Source organism: Aotus nancymaae, unplaced genomic scaffold, assembly GCF_030222135.1.
Source record: "Aotus nancymaae isolate 86718 unplaced genomic scaffold, 86718_ANA_hifiasm-v0.15.2.pri h1tg000036l, whole genome shotgun sequence".
In the NCBI taxonomy this organism is placed as follows: Eukaryota; Metazoa; Chordata; class Mammalia; order Primates; family Aotidae; genus Aotus; species Aotus nancymaae.
The window spans coordinates 90,554,816-90,570,993 of record NW_026988450.1 but is presented as its reverse complement, the minus strand read 5'-3'; the positions used below and the strand labels follow the sequence as shown (position 1 = coordinate 90,570,993).

Below are 16,178 nucleotides of genomic sequence, written 5' to 3'. Positions count from 1 at the left end.
AAAAGAACGGAGGCAGGAGGGGCAGTGTAGGCAGGAAAGGCGCAGGCAGGGGCGGTGCAGCTACCCTGGGTCCTCGCTGGTGGCTGGTGGCCTCCAGTTCCCTAGGAAGCTCCCTGGACCAGGAGGAGGGCAGAGACTCTCACTGTAGCGGCCCTGCATCTCCTGTCCCATTGCACAGTTCAGGAAGCTGAGGCCTGGGTGAGTACAACCAGTGTGGCCAGATCCAAGAATTCTGTGCTTGAGGGAGGGGCCGCCCTGGCTGCCAACTCCCACTGTAAGACCTGCAGATCCCCAGCCCTCAGGACACAGGGGCCGAAGCAGGCACCCAGGGCAACTCACAGCCATGTCCTGGGTAGCCCAGCTCCAAACCTCCCTCTTCAGAGGGCCCCCTTCCCACATCTCATGGAGTCGGGAGCAGTGGACTTCCCAGGGCTAGGCATCCCTGGCAGAGGTCCAGTTGGGTATGCGGCACCTTGACAGTGAGCCCTTGCTGCCGGGGTCAGATGTGTTCAAGGAATGAGCACGTGAGCCAATGAAGGCGGACAGGGAGTGACCCATTAAGATGGCGCACACTCGGACTCCCCGAACAAACACCTCCTGAGGGCTGCTGTGGGCCCAGAGCCATGGCAGAGACCCAGGCCTGCCCTCGGCAGACAGAACACAAACACAGATCCCGGGACTCACTGCAGATGGGGGCCGCTGCCAGGAAGAAAGAGACAGGGTGGGGTCACAAGGCAGTGGGTGGAGGGGCCTGGAGCAGGTAAAGAGGGCACCGGGCAGGAACAGATGGGACTCCCAGAGTTCCAGAGCAGACCCTGTGGGAGTAAGAGCGCCCGGGGAAGCTCAGTTGAGAGGCCCCTGGGCCAGGCAGAAGATCTGGGTCCACCCCCAGCTGCGGAGACCTTGGGTGGGCCCAAGGGTCTGTCCTGGACTGGGAGGAGGCTGGCCCACTCCAAGTTCAGGCCATGGGGGTTTGCCCACAGCTGTGATCTCAAGACCAGGTCCATTCCCTCCAGCTCTGAAAACTGCCACGAGCCCCTGCACTGGCGAGGACCCTGAGCCCAGAAAGAACAGGCCCATGCAGGCCTCCACCAGTCCCTGCTGCCTCCACCCAAGGACCAAGCAAGAGGACATTTAGAAAAGGGGCACTCGGGAAAGGACTGGTGCAGGGCCCAGGGCTGCTGCAGGGGTAGAAGCTAAGCAGGGTGGGCTCACCTCTGAGAGTGGCAGTCCACCCCTCCCCCATCCCCAGGCCCCCACCCAAGTCGGGGGAGGCACATCCTCCCTCCTCCCTTCTCCATCATGGTGCAGATACTGAGGCTCTTCCCAGGCCACCAAAGAGGCCTCTGTGTTGGGCGCGTCCCCTCCCCCTGCACCCCTCCCCCAGCCTCCTCTGCCCCCATCGGGAACCGGCCGGCGGCGTGGGAGAGACTGAGCTGGGAATCGGCTGCTGAGAGCGACCCGGGGACCCTGCCAAGTCTTCCTTCCGCTTCCCCCCCCCCCCCCGGCCTGCCCCCTCACTGCCCTCTCCAAGGAAACCAGGAAAGGGGTGGGCGAGGGAGAGGCTCTTAAAGGGACCAGGATGCTCACTTGGGCAGGGGCCCCAGGGAGGACCCAGGGTCTGGGTCCCCAGCCAGGACAGCCAAGCCTGGCAGGGGCCCCACAGGAGGTGGGGCTGGAGGTCCACCCAGGCCAGATGGGAACAACCCACGAGGTGGCCTGGGCCTGCCAGTGAGCACCCTGGGCCTCAGTCTCCTCAGTGGGAAAATCAGTGAATAACAACGTGCAAGCCAAGAAAGCCTGTGTGCCACGGAGTGAGGCAGCTCTCATGGTGCCTGGCCTGGGCTAAGCTTCAGGAAAGGAGCCCAGCAAATGTCCCTCTCACATGTCCGTCCTCCTTCCCCACACGCCTGCCAGGAGGGGACCATGTCCGGCAGAATAAGGGTTCTAGGAGCCCGCAAAGTAGGGACATTCCCAACCCAGTTGAACAGGAGCCTCCTGCAGGACTTCTCAGGACCTTTCTGGTCAATACGGAACTGGGAGCACATGGAACTCTGCCCTTCCTAGAGCTGTGAGGATGGGCTGACTTCTGGCAGAACCTCCAAAAATGCCAGGGGAATGTGGTAAGGGCTTGGCCTGATACTAATGTTCCCGCTCCGGGACTCCACTGAACCACTTTTCAAGTGAAGATGGTGCGTATCACCTCTCAGCATCCTGCTAACTCTGACGTTCATGCTCGGTGAAACTCTAGGTTATTTACTTGTTTTAAAGGAGTTTTAAAAGACTGCAAGATATTTGTAACTTCTCATGTGTGAAACACCCAGGGAGCTGTCCTTTCAGGACCACAGAACCTAACTCCCAATATGTGCTACCAGCCTCCATCAACTTCCTGTCACCCACCAGCCCAGCCTTTCTCCACCCATCATTCACTCATCCACTCATGTATCCAGCCACCCACCCATCCATCCATCCATACCTCCATCCACACAGTCACACATCCACCCACCCATCCATACATTCACCTATTCACCCATCTATTCATCTACAATTTACACATCCAGACAGCCACCCATCTATCCATACCTCCATCCACACATCCAGTCACCCATCCATGCACCCACCCACCTATTCACCCATCCATCCATCTACCATCTATACATCCAACCAGCCGCCCACCCACCCATCCACATCCACACATCCAATCATTCACACACCCACCCACCCACCCATCTGCCCATTCACATATTCACTTATCCATCCATCTACACATCCAGCCAGCAACCCACCCACCCACCTATCCATCCATCCACTCACCCGCCCATCCATCCATCCCATCCGCCCATCCATCCATCCATCCACTCACCCACCCATCCACCTACCCACCTATCCATCCATCCACCCACCCACCTATCCATCCCATCCACCTATCCATCCATCCATCCACCCACCCACTCATGCATTCATCCGCCCACCCATCTACTCATCCATTCATCCATCACCCACTTCTCCCCAATATATATCCAAGTCCTATACCCCAGAACCTATGAATGTGATTGTATTTGGAAATATGGTTTTTGAAGATGTAACTGAGTTAGAGATCTTGACTGATACCACACTGGGTTTAGGGTGGGCTGCAGATCCATGATTGGTGTCCTTATAAGAAGAGGAAAGGACAGAGATACACAAAGTAGAAGGCCAGGAAAAGGCGGCAGCAGAGACTGGAGTGACGTCACCACAAGCCAAAGGACACCAAGGACTGCCTGCAGCCACCAGAAGCTGGAGAGGCACGGAAGACATCTTTCCAGAGTCTTCAGAAGGAGCATGGCCCTACTAACACTTGGATTTCAAAACACTGGCTTCCAGACCTGGGAGAGAATAGACTTCTGTTGTTTTAAACTACCCGGTTTGTGCTGATCTTGGCAGTTTGTTAGGGCAGCTCTGGGAAACGGATTCTCGATCCCTCCAGCCACCTCCCATCTTTTTTCTTCTCTCAGTTACCCATCCTTCCACCCCTGTCTCTGGCCTTCCACGCATGCTGTCATCCACAGTCCAGCCACCCACCCTCTCACTCACCATCCGACACTGATCACTCGCCTAGCCATACGACTGTTCTTCCGCTGCCTCCCATCACCCAGCAACCCACAGCTGCACTCCTGGTGCATGTCTCTGGGAAACAGCCGGCTCCCACAGATTACCCACACCCCCGCTTGTCCACACTGCCTATCAAGAGCCCCCTCGCACATCCATTTCTGCATCCAGCCACGTAATCACTGCTTTGCTCATGAGCCACTGTTGATCAGCACTGGGTCAGCACTCGATTCTAGGGGTACAGACATGGCTTTGACATAGCTGCCACTGTCCCCCCCCCCCCACTCCAGCAGAAACACATGTAGGGGAGGAATATATGGGGGTAGACTACGGTAGGGGCAGTGTCTAAGGCTTGGAACATTTGAAAACTCTGCAAGCCCCCCACCCTGTTCCCCATTTTCCTCCCTAGGATCTCCAGGCCCCAGGCCCTCACCGCCACAAGCCAGGCTGGTGCGGGGGTGTCAGGGAGCAGGAGCCCTTGAGCCATGCTGCCAGGCCACTGTCCAGGATGGGACGAGCCAGGGTGTCTGGGCCTGGGAGGGTGGGGTTTGGTTACAGATCTGGTTGCTGGGGTGCAGGGACACCAGGTGCTCCTAGGGCTCAGGGTTTACAGAGCAGGAGCAGACGTCATGGGTGTGGGTGTTGAGCTATGGGTGCAAGTGTGTGCACACAACCGGGGCCAGGCAGGCAGGTGATCTGTGCTGCAGTGGAAGCCTGTATATCTTTCTAGGTTGAGCGGGTCACATGGCCAATTGCTGTATGTGGCTGGAAGAGGAGGCGGCCCTACAAGCATGTGACACACACCAAGTCATTCCAGCTAAGACAACAGAGCAGGACTCAGCCTGTGACCAGGATCAGGGCTCAGTGTATGACTATAGTCAGGACTATGTGTGACTAGGATCTGGGTTCAATATATGAACTGGACCAAGGCTCACGCTGTGACCAGGATCAGGGCTTAGTATGTGACTAGGATCAGGGCTCAGCCTGTGACCAGGATCAGGGCTCAGTGAGTGAGTAGGATTAGAACTCAGTGTGTGACCAGAGTAAAAACTAGGTTTGAGTTTGAGATCTGGGCTCTCTATGTGACTAGAATCACAGTTCAGTTACGAATAATCGCTATGGCTCTAAGAGTTCACTGCTTTTCAGCTGATGGTGACTGATAGCTGTCACTCCCCTCCCCCTACAAACCACTGCACTCCCCACACACAGAACCCCTCCCCAGATGCATAGGACTCTTTCTTATCCAAGTACACACGGACACAGGTCCATACCAGCCTGGAGCCGGTCCCCTGGTGCCCTGGTGGGAAGAGATCCGGGCCCCCGCCCATGGTCTCCACTTCAAGTCAGTTGGAAAACTCGGCTCCTCTGAAACAGTTCACAGGGCAAGGAGTCAAGGGAGGTGCCATCCAACTCAGAGTGGAGGGGAAGTGAGGGGCAGGAGGAAGGGGACCGAGGTCAGCTCCAATCCCTCCCTGCCAGCCATGGACCACCCACTAGGGCTCCACGCTGCCCAGTTCCAGAGCGGACGGCCTCGATCACTGCGCTGTGCTTTCGGCGGGGACTGCAGGCGTCTCAGGGCCTCAGCTCCGCACAGGCCGCAGGTCCTGGGGCAGGGTCTGGGTAGGGTCAAGGACCCAAGAGGCAACTCGGCACGATGCTGCCAGGCACTGCTTGGGCCACACTGGCGCCACCTCCCATCCTGTCCCAAAGCCCTGGCCCCAAGCACCAAGACTTTAGCACTCAGCACATGCAGCCGGCGACGGGGTGAGTGGAGCGCCTGGCGTGACTGGCGGGTCCTGGGCATTCCCCACACCTGTGACTTTTAGGGCCGACGGAGACCATGCAGACAAGCACCCTGAGGACTTGACCACCATCCTGCCGCCCCTGCCTAAAAGCAGGCGGACGCTGGCCACAGGGTCAGGGAGCCAAGGCTCCCAGGGCAAGGTCTGCCCAAAGCCACACAGCATGTCCTCTTTAGCCACAGCCTGGGTCCCCAGGGCAGTGTCCATGTCCCGGCTCCCTGGTCAGTCCCCTCACAGCCTGCTGCCCTGAAGGACAAAGGAGATGCTTTCCTCACCGCATGTTCTCACTCATAGGCTGGCGCTGAACAATGAGAGCACATGGGCACAGGGAGGGGAGCATCACACACTGGGGTCTGTAGGCAGGTGGAGGGCTAGGGGAGGCACAGCGGATGGTGGGGAGGTTGGGGAGGGATAACATTGGGAGAAATGCCTGATGTAGGTGATGGGGGGATGGAGACAGCAAACCACATGGCATGTGTGTACCTATGCAACAATCCTGCAAGATCTGCACATGCATCCCAGAACTTAAAGCACAATAAAAAAACAGAAAAGCAACTGACTATGCAGGCTTCAGACAGCCTGGGGACTAAGTGTGGGTGGAGCCGTCCACAAGAGGACGCTGGCATTTATGTTGGTAGAGAGGGAAGGCCCCCGAAGCCCACCAGCAGTGGCTGGCTGAGTGGACCAGGGCGCTGCCCCTCCCCACGACCCGCGACAGAGCTGCAGCTCAAAGGGAGGGTTTCTGCACTGTGGGAGGGGCCCGTGCTGGTGGTAGGGCTGGTGCTTTGCGGGGTGAGATGGAACCACCTGCAGCCCCTGCAATTCCAACCCCTGAAAATGCAAAGCCAAGGGGGGCTTTTTTCTTGCATTTTCTTTTTCCACCCTTACAAGAGCTAGAGAGCTGGGTTCCCAGGGCTGCAGGCCACTCAGCTCTCTCCAGCCCAGCTGCCAACCCCAGACCCAGGCAGGAAAAACAGCAGAGTCCCCCATGTGGGGCGCAGAGAAGGCGGGAGGCCCGGCGTGACCCTGCCATCCCACCTTGAGGCCTGTGCACTGCTGCTCCTTCCCCTGCGACGCTCATCTCTAGACATTCACGTGCAGAGCCCAGCTGGCCAGGCCCCTGCCAGAAGCTCCCTTCCCTTGGGAGGCGTGCGAAAGCCCCTCTTCGCCTGCCTCCAGCCCCGGCCGATCTCCCTTCCCAGCCCATGCATGGCCCGCCGTCACAACATTGCTCCATCTGTCCCTGTTCCCCGTCCCTCCTCACTGGGGAGAGGAGGCTGAGGGCTGGGACCTGCCAGAATGGTGCCTGTCAGAGGGCAGTGACCGCTGGAGGAAGGGGTGGGCAGTGGGCAGTGGCGGATAAAGAACAGGCAAACAGAGGAGTGGGAGGATGAGTGTGGGTGATGGGTGGTGAGTGGAGTGTGTGGATGGGTGATGGGTGGTGGGTCGACGGTGATAGGTGGTGGGTGAGGGTGGTGGGCAGTGGGTATAAAGAACAGGTATGGGGAGGAGTGGGAGGATGGGTGGTGGGGGGAGGGTCATGGGTAGGTGGAGAGTCATGACACCCAGCCCCCACTAACTGTCCTCCCCCTGCCTCGGTCTCCCCTGCACCCCTGTCTGCCTCTGCCCGCTGCTTCTGGACAGCTCCCTACTCCTCGTGCCCTCAGCCTCCCTGCCCTTGCTCCAGCTGCCTCCCCCTGAGCCGTCTGCCTCCCTCTCCCTGCCAGACAGCCTTGTTCTCCAATGCCATTCCCTGGCAGAGCCTTCCCTTGCTCCCAGAACACACACTTGTCACTGCACTACCCACCACACAAGGGACCGTGGCCCATGCCACTGGCACCCTGGTGGCCACGCTGACCACACACACTCAGCCAGGAAGGTGGTGCAGGGAGGCCTGGGGCTGGTGATGTCAGAGCAGCCAGAGGGACTGGGGCTGAGGGAGCCAGAGGAGCACCCTTGAAGGAGATGGGGGTGGATCCCACACAGGTCCCACACACCCAGCTCCCTGACCACACCCTCCCCAACGCACTGCAGTCCTTCAGGTTGGAGTCGCATGTCGGGACCTGGCTGCCATTGCTCCATCCATCTCCCACGTTCTGGCCTAGCTCAGCCCTGGGCGCCAGCACTTCCAAGCCTTTACATAGACTCTTCCTCTGACTGGGTGGGATTCTCATCGCTGCCTCTGCCTCGCGGTTTGGGAGGATAGCTCCACTCTGACACATCCGCCAGGGCTCTGAGATGGCACCTCATGGCCCGACTGCTCCATGTAGAACCTTACGTGAGGCATGGAACTTGCTTCATCTGCCCGCAACTCCTTGGTCAGCCGGCACCTGACAAGTGCTTGGCTGGGAACTGGCACAGAACACGTGGCCGCTGAAGACCCCAGGGTCACGCACCCCATCCCATGAGCCTGAAAACCCCAGGGCCACACCCCCATCCCATGAGCCTGAAGACCCCAGGCCACGCCCCCATCCCATGAGCCTGAAAACCCCAGGCCACGCCCCCACCCCATGAGCCTGAAAACCCCAGGGCCACACCCCCACCCCATGAGCCTGAAGACCCCAGGGCCACGCCCCCATCCCATGAGCCTGAAGACCCCAGGGCCACGCCCCCATCCCATGAGCCTGAAGACCCCAGGGCCACGCCCCCATCCCATGAGCCTGAAGACCCCAGGACCACGCCCCCATCCCATGAGCCTGAAAACCCAGGCCACACCCTCACCCCATGAGCCTGAAAACCCCAGGCCACGCCCCCATCCCATGAGCCTGAAGACCCCAGGGCCACGCCCCCATCCCATGAGCCTGAAGACCCCAGGGCCACACCCCCATCCCATGAGCCTGAAGACCCCAGGGCCACACCCCCATCCCATGAGCCTGAAGACCCCAGGGCCACGCCCCCATCCCATGAGCCTGAAGACCCCAGGGCCACGCCCCCATCCCATGAGCCTGAAAACCCCAGGTCACGCCCCCACCCCATGAGCCTGAAGACCCCAGGCCACGCCCCCACTCCATGAGCCTGAAGACCTCAGGCCACGCCCCCATCCCATGAGCCTGAAGTTCCAGCTCCACCCCAGGCCGCCCTGGTCTGCCATGGCGGTTCCTGCAGCCCCTCAGCGCTTGGCACCCACCTGCAGACCCAAATACCAGGATTTCCCCCTGCGGTGGGCATGGGGCTGGGGTGGGGTCAGGCCAGGATGCCTGCCCGTCACCGGGCCTGGGGTTGGACCTCCATGCCCGCTCCTCCTTGAACTGTGGACATCCCTGGGAGGGGGTGGGAGGTGGCCTGGTGCGCTCCAGAGCCAGACAGTGAGTGACAGGTGGTGACAGGGAGTCCCATGCGGATACACAGACAGCTAGGGGCTTGGCAGCCGCAACCTAAAACTTGCACCCCTCCCCCACTGGGTCAGCCTCCCACAAGCCCCACCCCAGACCCCCAAGTGAACTTACACATCCGTCTCATCCCACAGGATGCAGGTCTGGTTGGTGGTGCCCTGGGAGAGGCGGGAGAGGAGTCAGGGCCCTGACCGCCCAAACCAGCCCCGACCCTCGGGTCACCGTGGACCCAGACACAGGTATGCTGCCAGGTGTGCTGCCTGTGAGCGTCCCTTAACAGACTGCATTTTGCAAGGGGAAACTGAGTCAAGAGTGGAGATGGCAGTGGCCTAAGGTCACCTGGGCTTGGCTCAAGCCCCCATCACCTATGTGGCCTTGGGCAGCTCCTGGCCCCTCCCAGAGCCCAGGTCCAGTGGCCGGGCTGGGCAGAGTGGCTGAAGTCTGTCTCCTGGTATGAAGCAGGATGACGGGAAGACCCTTTCCCCAGGGCCTAGTGAGCAGGGGTCAGCCGGGCACCAGTGGCCTCTGTAAGCAGCCTGCGCTGCTCTGGCATTCTGCTAGCGTTCCTGGGACACAGCCTTGCCAGGCATGCCAGGCGCCGGCACTGCCAAGATGGGTCTGTGACAGCAGCGGGGGGGGCCAGTGCTCCTGAGAGTGGTTCTCAGCGGCGGCCTGCTCCGAGCAGCTGTGAGACACAGTCCTCACCCAGCCCTACTGTTCCCACTTGATAAGGGAGGGAACCATGGCCCAGAGAGGTTGAACAACTCTCCCAAGGCCACACAGCTGGAAAGGATGGGGCTGGGTTCCCCCATGGCTTCCTACAGCCCTGGCCTGAAGACCTGGCACTGCCTGGTCCTGGTGTGGTAACCCAGGCAACACATGCCCTAGGGGCCCTGGCTCTCAGCCCCTCCAAAGGGCATCTCGGCCCCTCCTCCCCTGAGGCCCAAAGAAGAGGTCTGGAGAGCTCCAAGGAGCAGATCTGGGACCTGGCTGGGGCCACACAGCAGCCGTGACCTGAAGGCCTGGGCTCCCTGCTGGGGAGTTTAGGGAGGATGCTCTCCTGCTGAAATCCCGGGCCCCTGCAGGCGAGGTCTGGCATCCACCCTGGCGGTGCCGGCAGCGGGCATACTTGCACCCCCAGCTTCTCGGTGGCCAGGTGTTAGGGGGCCAGGCGGCATGGGACAGGCTCCGTTTCTCAGAAGGGGAACAACCAGACCAGTGGGGCTGGAGGGTGGAGCGGCTGTAGCTCAGGTGGGGACTCAGGCACGGATGGAGTTTTAGCACCAGGTCAACCTGCTATGTGACCCTGGGCAACTCACGCACCTCTGAGCCTGTTTCCCACCTATAATTCAGGGGTAAAAGCAGTTCTCGCAGGTTAGAGCTGTTCTGAGGAGGCCCCGAGGCTCAGTGGCTGAGTGCTGGGACAGGACCTGTGCACACGCATTTCTACAGGCACCAGAGCGCACGCGGACGGCACTCACATTGTACATGTGGGCAAACTCGATCTCCAAGGGTGTGCGCAGGGAGCGAGGCGGGGGCTTCACAGTCACGGAGATCACTTTGGAGTTCAGGACGGTGGTGTTCCTGCAAAAGCCGGAGCAGCAGGCGTCGGGGGAGGCCTCCCAGCCCAGGCTCCTCCTGGCCCTTCCCTAGGTGCCCCGGAGGGTCCCTGCATGCCTCGCCACCCTCCCCACCCAGCCCGTCATCCACACTCCCCCAGGCCCCTGACCTCCCCCTTCGCCTCCTGGGTGGTCTTGCCTACCCCACCTGCCCTGCGCTGCCCACCTCTGCAGGGCCAGGAAGCTGCCCAGGTTCCGGTACAGCACGGTGCCTACCACAAACACGGACGCTTCATCGGCCTCTGGAAGAAAGTGCACTGTCACCCCCGGCCTGCTGTCCCCACAGCCAGGGCGAGACTTGGCAGCCTGGCCTGGCTCCGCCGTCGCTGGCCTCTGCCATCCATCCTCGAGGTCATGTCCAGGGGGATGGTGAGGCCCACCCCACCCAAGAACACAGCGCTGCAGCCAGGGAGCTGGGGGGACAGCTTGAATCCCAGGTGGGAAGAGGGAGACCAAGCCGTTCCCTGGGGCTTGTGGGTAGGCAGGACATGGCTCTCTTCCCGGGAACAGGGTCCTGGACCTGTGACTCCCTGTCCCTCCCTGAATCGAGGTAGGTCATGTTGACGCCTCTGCCTGGGCCTCAGGGTTGATCTGAAGGCCCTGGCCTCAAAGAGGGCAAGGAGGGCTTCCTGGAAAAGAGACCCCCCTGGAGAACCGCCTGACTCTGAGGCAGCAGCTAGACTCCAGAAGGGTGGCGACCATCTGACTCTGGGACCCACATCTCCCATGAAGGCCCCTACCCCGCTTCCACGGCCCCTCACCTGCCAGCCCCGTGGAGAAGACACTCTTGGACACAGTGACCCTGTCCTCTGGCACCTTGGCCCAGTCGCCTGTGGCCCGCCAGCCCTTCATGGGGAAGCTGATGTCAGTGGCTCCGCTGGCTGGGAGCTTATGGATGCTGAGGACTGCGGGTAGAGGGGCAAAGGGGCGAAAGAGAGAGAGAGGAGGGAAAGTCACCGATGCGGCGGGGCCTCAGCTGCAGGAGTGGGGTGCAGGCTGGCAGTGCAGGGTGATGCCACAGGGTGCCCATGGCTCAGAGGGAGGCATGTGGGGGCCATCTGCCCCAGCCCCCAGGGTACAGACCCCAATTCCTTGCACCCCGGGCCCTGTGCAGGCTCCACACTCCTGGGGTGAGCCTTGTCCCCAGACCCCGGTGAGGTCCAGGAGCAGGGACAGCAAGGAGCACCAGGCAGGGGCTGGGCTGGGCCTGGTCCTGCTGAGCTGGAGCCTCGGGGATGGGCAGGGGGCCTGCCCCTCTCACACTTCATGGCCCACAAGGTGATCAAGGCAGAGTCTGGGGTCTGTCCTATGTCCATGGAGGAATCCGCAGAGACCAGGCACTGCCTCTGCACCCCCCACTCCCTCCCAGGACAGGGGAGCCCAGCTGCCCTCCGGTTCTGTGAGCTGATCCCACCTCCCCTCCCTCTGTAGAAGGCAGGCGGGTGCGGCCCTGCCTCAGGGCTCAGACAGCAAAGGGCAGCACAGGCTGCCGTGGAAGAGGAGACCCAGTGTTCCCTCCCACTCTGGGAAGGAAGGCGTTGGGGGTGCGGAAGGGCTCTGAGCTCAGGGTGGAGGGTTGTGGGGATGAGGCAGCAGGTTTGGGGGCAACTGGACAGACAGTTTGAGGAAGTGCCACTGGGGTGGAAGCCACTGTTGGCAGGGACCCACCACTCTGGTGGGAACGTGGCCCTGGGGCCATGGCCTCAGCCCTCGCAGGGCCCAGTGGCGCCTCAAGAAGGCAGCCCAAGATGGGGCAGGGACAGGCAGCGGCAGGAGCATCAGTAGCGTCCAATGCAGTGGGGACATGGAGGGCCGAGCACAGGGTTTTGTGCTGTGGATGTCACCGGCAGCCCCAATGGAGGGCAGAGGGCATATGGACTGGGTAGGCACTCGGTGAGGGGGACGCAGGAGGGACCAGCAGAGAACCAGGAGTGAGGACAAAGGAAATGGGCCGGCCACCCATCCATGCTCGAGCGTCTGTCTGCCCCCATCCGCTACCACAGCTTCCAGCAGACAGACGCTGGGGCACGTGAAGGGGTGGGAGGCCGGACACACGGTCACTGAGGGGCGGTGGAGGGCTGGCCACCAGCGCCAGCATGGGCTGTGGCAGGTGTGCCCAGGTAAGGGGCAAGTTTCGAAGTCTTTCATTGGAACAGGATGAAAAGTGGCAGAATTACTGAAATAATCGCGATAAGTCATGTTGATGCTTCTAGTTGAGGCATTTCACTGTGGAAAAATCAGAACTGTCTTTTTTTTCTTGTTAAAGAGGCAGCCTATCACACAGGCTGGAGTGCAGTGCTGTGACGACTCACTGCAGCCTCGACCTCCTGGGCTGAAGCAATCCTTCCGCCTCAGCTTCCCTAGTAGCAGGGGCTACAGGCACACCACCATGGCTGGCTAATTAAAAAAAAAAAATTGCAGAGGCAGGGGCTCACTGTGCTGCCCAGGCTGGTCTCAAACTCCTGGGCTCAAGTGATCCTCCTGCCTCGGCCTCCTAAATTGCTGGGACTACAGGCAGGAGCCACCACGCCTGATTTCAGTCTTTAACGTAAAAGGCTAGTGCTAGTTAGCCCCCAGTGACGTCACCACAGGAATGTCGATCTGTATTGGACGTGGTGCAGTGGGACTTGCTCAAGCACAACAGGCAGGAAGCTATGGTTTCCACCAGCCACGTCTGAATGCTGCCCGCGGCACAGGCCTGGTCGCAGGGAAGTGAGGGCTGCTTCGTTTAAACGTCCTCGGACCGTGTCTGTTTTAGGCCTGGGGATGGGGCACCTCAGGAGTGCCAAGCGGCTTCTGATGAGATTAATACTGAAACGGGTATTTCTGCTGGTGAAGCCACTGGGTCACCAGCCCTGGCCACGGCAGTTCTCTGGGTTTTAGGCTGGCTGGAGGGATGGGAGTTCAGGCCTTCGTAGTCTGTCCACACGCAGCCTCGGTGTCACTGTGGCCTACAGCTCGCCGGTCGGGAGGGTTTATTTATTTCATCTGGTACATACAAGGAGGCGCAATGGGAAGGCACTCTGGCTGGCTTCTAGTTCCTGACTCTCAGTGAGGAAGGGGTGTAGGGGTGGGGTCGGCAGAGCAGCAGGGTCCTGGGAGTGAGTGAGGCTGAGCGCAGGGGAGTGGGCTGCACGGATGCACAGGGCGTCTGGGGCGTGCTACGGCTGGAATGTGTCCTGTGAAAGTTCATGTGCTGGAAACTGAATCCCTAATTCATCTGTTAATGGTACTTGGGGGTGGGGCCTTTGGGAGGTCATGAGCATGGGCCCCCAGGATGGCTTTTGTGGCTTTATGGGCAGAGCTGTGTCTCATGCGCTGCCTCCACCATGCTGAGATGCAGGAGGGCGTGCACTCGGAGCTGGAGCTGTGATCTTGGACTTCCTGGCCTCCAGACCTCACGTCTTTATAGATTACCCCTCAGTGACAGCACCAGGAAATGCAATGAGACAGGGTTATGGAGCGTGGAGGGTCACCGCGGTGCTCAGGGTTTGAAGCGTGTGTGGGCCACTCTGAGGCCCCAGGCCGTGCCGAGCGCTGTGGGAACTGGCCACCAATTATGTCGTGGGCCAGCAGGGCTGAGAGCCCCATCCTACACCCACTCCCCATGCGGCCACACAGACACCCTCCCTCTCTGGGCCACTTGTATCTCACCCAGAATATGAGGTCAGGGAAGGAAGGGGAGCACCCCAGAGCGGGGGTGCTGGGCCAGGACCCAAGGCTAGCCAGCCTGGAGCCATGCAGACGCCACTCACTGTGACCTCCCACAGCACCTGGGCCTGAGTTTTCCCACCTTTAAGAGAAGGGCGGGCCCCACCAGCCTCAGAGGTGCACCCAGCTCTGACCTCTGGAATCCTGAGCTCTGAGAGCAGAAGGCCATGCCAGGACTGAGGACCCCCAGCTTAGGAAACATGGGGATGTTTATCCAGCCCAGGGCAGCTCTGTGCCTGCTGCCACAAGCGCATGAGTGTACGCACCGGACAAGGCCCCAGGGTGTGTGTGCTGCCACAGCTCAGCTGATCCTGGTCATATCACTAGAGGTTAAGCATCCCCACAGGGGAGGTGACACTCTCCCTCCTTGGTGCTCTGTGGATCACAGCTGGGGCCAGCACCCACTCCTGGGTCCTCTACTTCAAGGGAGTCTCTGATCCAGGCAGGGTAAGTTTGGGAAATGTGGCTTCTGAGAGGTGTTTGAGGGCACTGTGGTGACAGTCATTAAATAGAATTCCTGTGCATATTGGTAATGACAGCCACCTTTTACCCGAGGTTCAAGTGCTCACTCGGCCCATCAGTCTCTACCTCTCCATGAGGTGGGCACTGTTACCATCTCATTCTAGAAATGAGGAAACTGACGCGACTGACACCATGGAGCTGGGTGGAGACTAGGCCCCTCTGCCAGGGCACTGTTGAGGCTGAGAAGCAGGGAAGGTGTGGGCTGCACAGCCCGACCTCTAACGCTCCACAGGGAGGGCACCGGGGTGACAGGCAGGGTGAGTCCGGCCCGCAGTGGGTGCACGTGAGGCACTGGCTGGGGAACGGAGCTCCCAGGTCCGTGGCTCCTGGGCTGTGTCCGGTCCCCACCCAGGTCACGTCATCAACCCTCAGGAGACTGAAAACAGAACCCATCTGAGAAGTCGGCTGGGAGGGCCCACACCCACAGAGGCTATCTGGTCACTCCCTCTCTACAGATGAGGACGATGAGGCGGAAGGCCTGGCCAGGGCTGCAGAGCCAGGCCTGGGGGATGGCAGAAGGTGGGCAGGCTTACCCAGGTTGTCTGTCACCTGGTACGCATCTCTCAAGTCCTTCATGCGGAAGCCAATGACGTCCACAAAGTCCTCCACCAGCCGGAACAGCTCCTTAGCGTTGGGGCCCGCCTGGGGGGCAGGGGGTGAGCAGCCCAGGGAGGAAGCCGCAAGCCAGAGCTCGGTGAGCTGAGACCAGCTGCGCCGCCCCTCAGCCCCTGCCTCCTTCTCTTCCCCGTCCCTCCTTTTCTTATCGGCCATTTCCTAACATTTTGAGGAACCGGGGCTGGGATGAGAACACAGATGCCCAGAGGGGCTGCTGCGCCCTGCCCATGGGGGGCCCAGGCTGGGGAAGAGCCTCTGGATACCCACAGCCCCCATGCTGGGTCCCGTCCGGGGGCAGGAGTGGCGGCTGGCTGGAGGTCAGCCTGGGGCAGTGAGCACTGCCCGCTCCCCGCCATGAGGAAGGCTCCATGTCCCAGCCGCCTCGGCATGCCCATGTGCTCAGTTTTTTCCAGAACCTCCTCGCTGAGCCCCATGAAATGAACGACTGTCCTTAGACAAACGAGGAAGCAGACTGGGAACGCTGACTTCCTCAGCACCGCCAACACCAGCAAGAGGCCATCCTGGGATGTGAACCCAGAGCACCCAGCGGGGCCCCACCCAGGCTGGCTGGAGACCAGGAGCCACCAGCTGCCTGCACCCCTCCTGAGGCTGCTGACCGTGGGGGCCCCAGGTCCTACCAGCTGGGCCTCCTCCCACTTTTCCCGGTTCTCCTCCGCCAGCAGGTTGCTAAGGATCTGGACAAAGTTCTGGAAAGAAGAGGAAGAAGGGCCTGTGACAGAGAACAGGGCACACAATCACGGCTCAGTGACCAGGGGCAGGGCTCAGTGTGTGACCAGGATCAGGGCTTAGTGTGACCAGGATCAGGTCTCAGTGTGTGACCAGGATCAGGGCTCAGTGTGACCAGGGTCAGGGCTCAGTGTGTGACCAGGATCAGGTCTCAGTGTGTGACCAGGATCAGGGCTCAGTGTGACCAGGGTCAGGGCTCAGTGTGTGACCAGGATCAGGTCTCAGTGTGTGACCAGGATCAG

General features: G+C 60.6%; 1 protein-coding gene across 2 annotated transcripts in view; it reads right to left on the bottom strand.

The window, feature by feature from the left end:
* The window catches only part of ADGRB1 (adhesion G protein-coupled receptor B1), a 104,985-nt gene that overhangs the window by 54,276 nt on the left and 34,531 nt on the right, over positions 1 to 16,178 (bottom strand). For both annotated transcript variants that reach the window (XM_064384663.1, XM_064384662.1), the window contains 6 exons: positions 15,828 to 15,896; positions 15,108 to 15,216; positions 11,103 to 11,246; positions 10,508 to 10,583; positions 10,204 to 10,306; positions 8,837 to 8,880 (listed from right to left, as the gene is read on the bottom strand). In XM_064384663.1, coding sequence (XP_064240733.1) covers positions 8,837 to 8,880; positions 10,204 to 10,306; positions 10,508 to 10,583; positions 11,103 to 11,246; positions 15,108 to 15,216; positions 15,828 to 15,896 — 545 coding nt within the window. The remainder of the gene's footprint in view (positions 1 to 8,836; positions 8,881 to 10,203; positions 10,307 to 10,507; positions 10,584 to 11,102; positions 11,247 to 15,107; positions 15,217 to 15,827; positions 15,897 to 16,178) is intronic.